At 41.4% G+C, this 4432-nt stretch overlaps 1 protein-coding gene across 1 annotated transcript in view; it reads right to left on the bottom strand.

The window, feature by feature from the left end:
• Positions 1 to 1890: 1890 nt before the first annotated feature.
• Positions 1891 to 4432, bottom strand: part of cd63 (CD63 molecule) — an 11435-nt gene continuing 8893 nt past the window's right edge. Inside the window, exon 6 of the mRNA XM_048593545.1 lies at positions 1891 to 4054. Coding sequence (XP_048449502.1) covers positions 3989 to 4054 — 66 coding nt within the window. The 3' untranslated portion in view covers positions 1891 to 3988. The remainder of the gene's footprint in view (positions 4055 to 4432) is intronic.

Here is a 4432-nt window from a genome sequence, read left to right as displayed (position 1 = left end):
CTCCTATCAAGCACCTCAGGATTGTTTTCTGCTTGCTCTATAGAAATAAAATCAGTGCTACATAAAGGCAAATAGGTGTTGTGTTTAAGCTGCAGGCTGCTCTCAATTGATCCAGGAACTGTTTCATTAGCATTATACAATAGCTGGAGTGTGTAAAATGACTCAATCACAACCCTTTTCAGTTCTTAGAAACAAACCTGGAGCGGTTAGTGACTCTGTAATTGAGTTACGGTTAAGTACACACTAAAACTTCCCAATGCTGGGCCTACAATGATTGGCTCAACTTAGGAAAAAAGCTAAGAGGCACGTTAGGAAGCACAGCACAGTGTGAGGTAATTGTAGGACCCAGGGCTCCTGATAGAGAGCCTTACCTGCTGGGTGCACATAGCCAGGGTTATGCCCCACACAAACCACGAGGCCAATTCTCAGTGTTTTGTCTACTTTTATTCCCATCCGATGTTTTTATAGCAATTCCAACACAATTAAATATTGCTAGGACTCTTTCAAAAGGGACAGTTAACGGGTCAACCATATTGCAGTGGGTCTGAAGCCACGTTTAAGGCAGACCGGGAGAGACTGGCAGATTTCCAAATCAACGAAGTCAAGCAGATGGAGTTTTTTGTTCTCTCTGGGACAACCATCTTTAGCACACCAGACATGGTCAATGCAGATTTATTTTGGAGCTCTCCTTAGACCATGGCGACATTAATCGTAAGACAGAGCAGCAGAAATAGGCCATTCGGCCCATCACATCTGCTCTGACATTCAAATGAGACAGTGGGTGATTTGATCATCTTCAACTTCAACTTCACTTTTCTGCCTTATCCTCAGTGGGCCAAGGAGTGACAGATGGAGTTTGATTGAGATAAAAGCAAGGTGTTGCATTTCAGTAAGACAAACTTACATAGTAAATGGTAGGACCCTGGGAGTGTTGTCAAACAGAGAGACCTGGGGGGTTCATGTGCATAGTTCCTTGAAAAGTGGCTCACAAGGGGAGGAAAACATTTGGCATGCTTAACTTTAATTAATCATAACATTGAATCTAGGAGTTGGGACAACTTATTAGAGCTGTAGAGACATTGGTGAGGCCACATTTAGAATATTGTGCACAATTCTGGTCATTCTGCTACAGGAAGTAGTTCAGAGAAGGTTTACTAGACTAATACTTTGAACTAGCAGATTGCCCCATGGAGGAAAGGCTGGGCCTGTCGCCTCAAGTTTAGAAGAGTTGGAGGGGACTTAATTGAAACATTACAAAATCCTGAGGGGACTTGACCAGGTGAATGTGGAAAGGATGTTTCCTCTTGTGGGAGAATCTAGAATGTGGGGTCAGAGTTTAAAAGTAAGGGGCACATATTTAAAACAAATGAGGAAACAAACATTGAGAATTGAGAGTCTTTAGAATTCTCCTCAGAAATCTGTCAACATTTTGAAGGCAGAGGGAGATAGATTCTTGATGACCAAGGGGATGAAAGAATAAAAATCAGGGGATATGCAGGAATGTAGAGTTGAGGTTAAAAATCAGATCAGCCATGGTCTTATTGAATGACAGAACAGATTCAAAGAGCCAAGTGGCCTACTCTTGTAGATACGAGATCTAGATCACAAATCAGAATCAATTTAAGAGTCTTGTGGCACAGTGGGAGTGACCCTGCTTCTGGGCCAGGTCAGAGTTCAAAGTCAGAGCAGAAATGGCTTGTACACATCCATCGCTACATTTCAAGTCATGAATGATCAGTGCTTTGGGACACAGGACAGTTCTGGTCAGAGAAATTCCCCTTTGCCCACCCCTACACCCATCGAAATATATGGCTGTCCCTAAAAACATTCTGCATTAAAATGGTGCCAACCGTATCAAAAAGTTAAGTAAAAACAGACATTGAGACGGCGCACAACTTAGAAAATATTTATTTTGCCACATGAGAACACCAAAAAAATCTCTCTACACTTGAATATATGAGAAGCCATATTGAAAATAGCATGCAGTCACATTTTACATGCTAAAGAGATCGGAAAGGAAAAAAACTTCAAATTCTACCAAGAGGTCTCCAATTCTCCATTACTGTAGGGAGTTACAAAGTTACAGAGCAGCTGTTGCAGACATAATCCACAGGAGAGGTTGATTAACCTCCAAAACTGCTCATTCTCCACCCTCCACCCCCACCAAAACAACTGTACACTTGGTATATTCCACCCTTACTCCTGTTTAAAATATTTGCTCCAACAGGATCGAGCACATTTATTTTGTGGGGGGGCAGTAGCAGCAAGAGTGAGAGCCTTACCAACACCCACCCTTGCACCACGTACTCCCAACTTCTAAAAAAGTTTTCCGAAGTATAATTTGGAGGATATGCAGCCTGAAGATTTGAGACAGCAACAGACCAAAAAAAAAAAAAAAAAAAATCAGATTCTCATCTTAGAGACAGTGATCTCCAGAAGGTAGTCAGGCAGGCCCCCTTTATTCCCAGAATACATCACTCAAGGCTCTACTGGAACACAGCATCACCCCCAGCACAGGCACCCATCAGCTTAAGGGTGGGGGAAAGAAGGGGCACAAGAAAGAGTTAAATTACTTTCTATTAAAGGATGGACAGGCTGTGTTTTGGAAGACCTCTGACTGTGACACCAGAGCATGCAGGTTTGGCCACTTTGCAGCTGACCAGATGTTACAAATCGCAGCACGGACAAAAATCTTCAAAACAGCTTCAACTGCCACATGCTACAAACAACAATATAAATAGTTGACCTAAAACACAGTTCAGGAGCTCACAGTGTGGAGTCCGATTAATACACACACCATGCTGGCTGAGGATATCTTACACCTCTCTTTATTCTGCACTGTATTCCAGTAATGTAGTTTACAAATCTTACGCACAACACAAAGCCAGAGGGGAAATTCAGATCCCTGCCCTAGATACTGGAGAAAAGTGTGCGTGCGTTAGTGCACTGAAAATTTTAAAGATTCAAGATTGCAAGCTGCACAGTGAGGGAGAAATAAAAAAAAGTTAGTTCCAAGGGCAAAAAAGGAATCACAATCGGTTTTAAAAACATGCATTTTCACAAGTGCTTGAATGAGGCACTGAACAACCCTTTTGCAAGAGCGAAACTTTTTCCAAAGCAAGACTCCAGTTTGCATCTTAGCAATATTTTAGGAAGAAAACAAGAATCCTGATTGGCATAAAACCCAATAGGATGGAGATGGCACAAGATGGTAGCTAGCACAGGCATGGGTCAATTTGAAACGCACAAGTGTGTCACGACTACTAGTCGTCTGAACAGGCGACTAAACCAGTCAAATTATTTGGACCAAAGAGATTGCTCAAAATTCCCTTTAGTTGCTACCAAAAGCTAGAAGAGGTTAATTTAAAAACAAAAAAAAAGGACATTCTTGACCTCCACGCCATAAAATCGATGGCGATATTTTAAATCTTTTAACGTTTTTTCACCACACACCTACAGTTGGCTCCACAAATGGCAATGCAGTCCTTGCTCACAAAACAATAATGGTCAGCACTGAAGTCACTCAAAAAAGGATAAGGTAAGCAGCTGGTTGCCTCAATTCAAAGAGAACATATACACACGTGCTGTCAAATTCACCTGGAACTAGGGGATAGGCCTCATCCAAAATCACGGCCTACAGCATTTTTTTGCAAGGCCTTCCAAGCCAAAATGACCGCCCTGTAGAAGATGCTATTTTACACAAGAAGAGTGTGCCAAATCTTTGTAGTCCTCAGAGGAGGAACGAGGGTGCCCTAAAAAGAAGCCAGCGATGAGCTGTACTTGAGCTGCAATTGGCAAGTCAATACATTTACATTTTAGTATTTATACATTTTTAAAAAAAAAAAATCAAAAGCAGGATAGAAAAAGATACAGACATTTGTTTCCTTTGAAGGAAATAATTTTTCATTGCGATTAACATTCACAGGTGTGGCAAAAATACAGACAAAAATATATAATCAGACAAAAATTGGCCTTTTAAAGATGGAGACTACATTACTTCATAGCCACTTCGAATGCCTTTCATGAGCACACAGGCAAAGATGATACCCAGGACCTGGAAAGAAAACAAAAAAATGAAAGCACTTTAAAAACATCAAAACAACGAACAGCTCATCATTCTCATTAGTACGAGAGAGATCTTGGCACATACAAAATGGCCACCTCATTTGCCTACTGTCGGGGATATTTTCCAACCTCTGCCGTCTTGGCAAGGGTGTTCAACGTACCAAATTCCTGCCCACCCACATCATTTCAATATTGGCATTAGCTCAAAAACAATGCCTTCAGGGAAAGAGAGTATCACACGGCTTGGAAAGTATTAGCTCTTGAAGCACCAAGATGGCAGATTTAAAAAGAAAAATCTCAACCTGTTCTCTGGGAATGGTTGCTTTAAAGTGACAAATCACTTGAGACTTGAGACTTGAGACATGAT

Source organism: Rhincodon typus, unplaced genomic scaffold (assembly GCF_021869965.1).
Source record: "Rhincodon typus isolate 14 unplaced genomic scaffold, sRhiTyp1.1 hic_rhity00003068, whole genome shotgun sequence".
In the NCBI taxonomy this organism is placed as follows: Eukaryota; Metazoa; Chordata; class Chondrichthyes; order Orectolobiformes; family Rhincodontidae; genus Rhincodon; species Rhincodon typus.
Note: the sequence above shows the minus strand (reverse complement) of the source record. Positions and strands in the feature narration are given on the sequence as shown.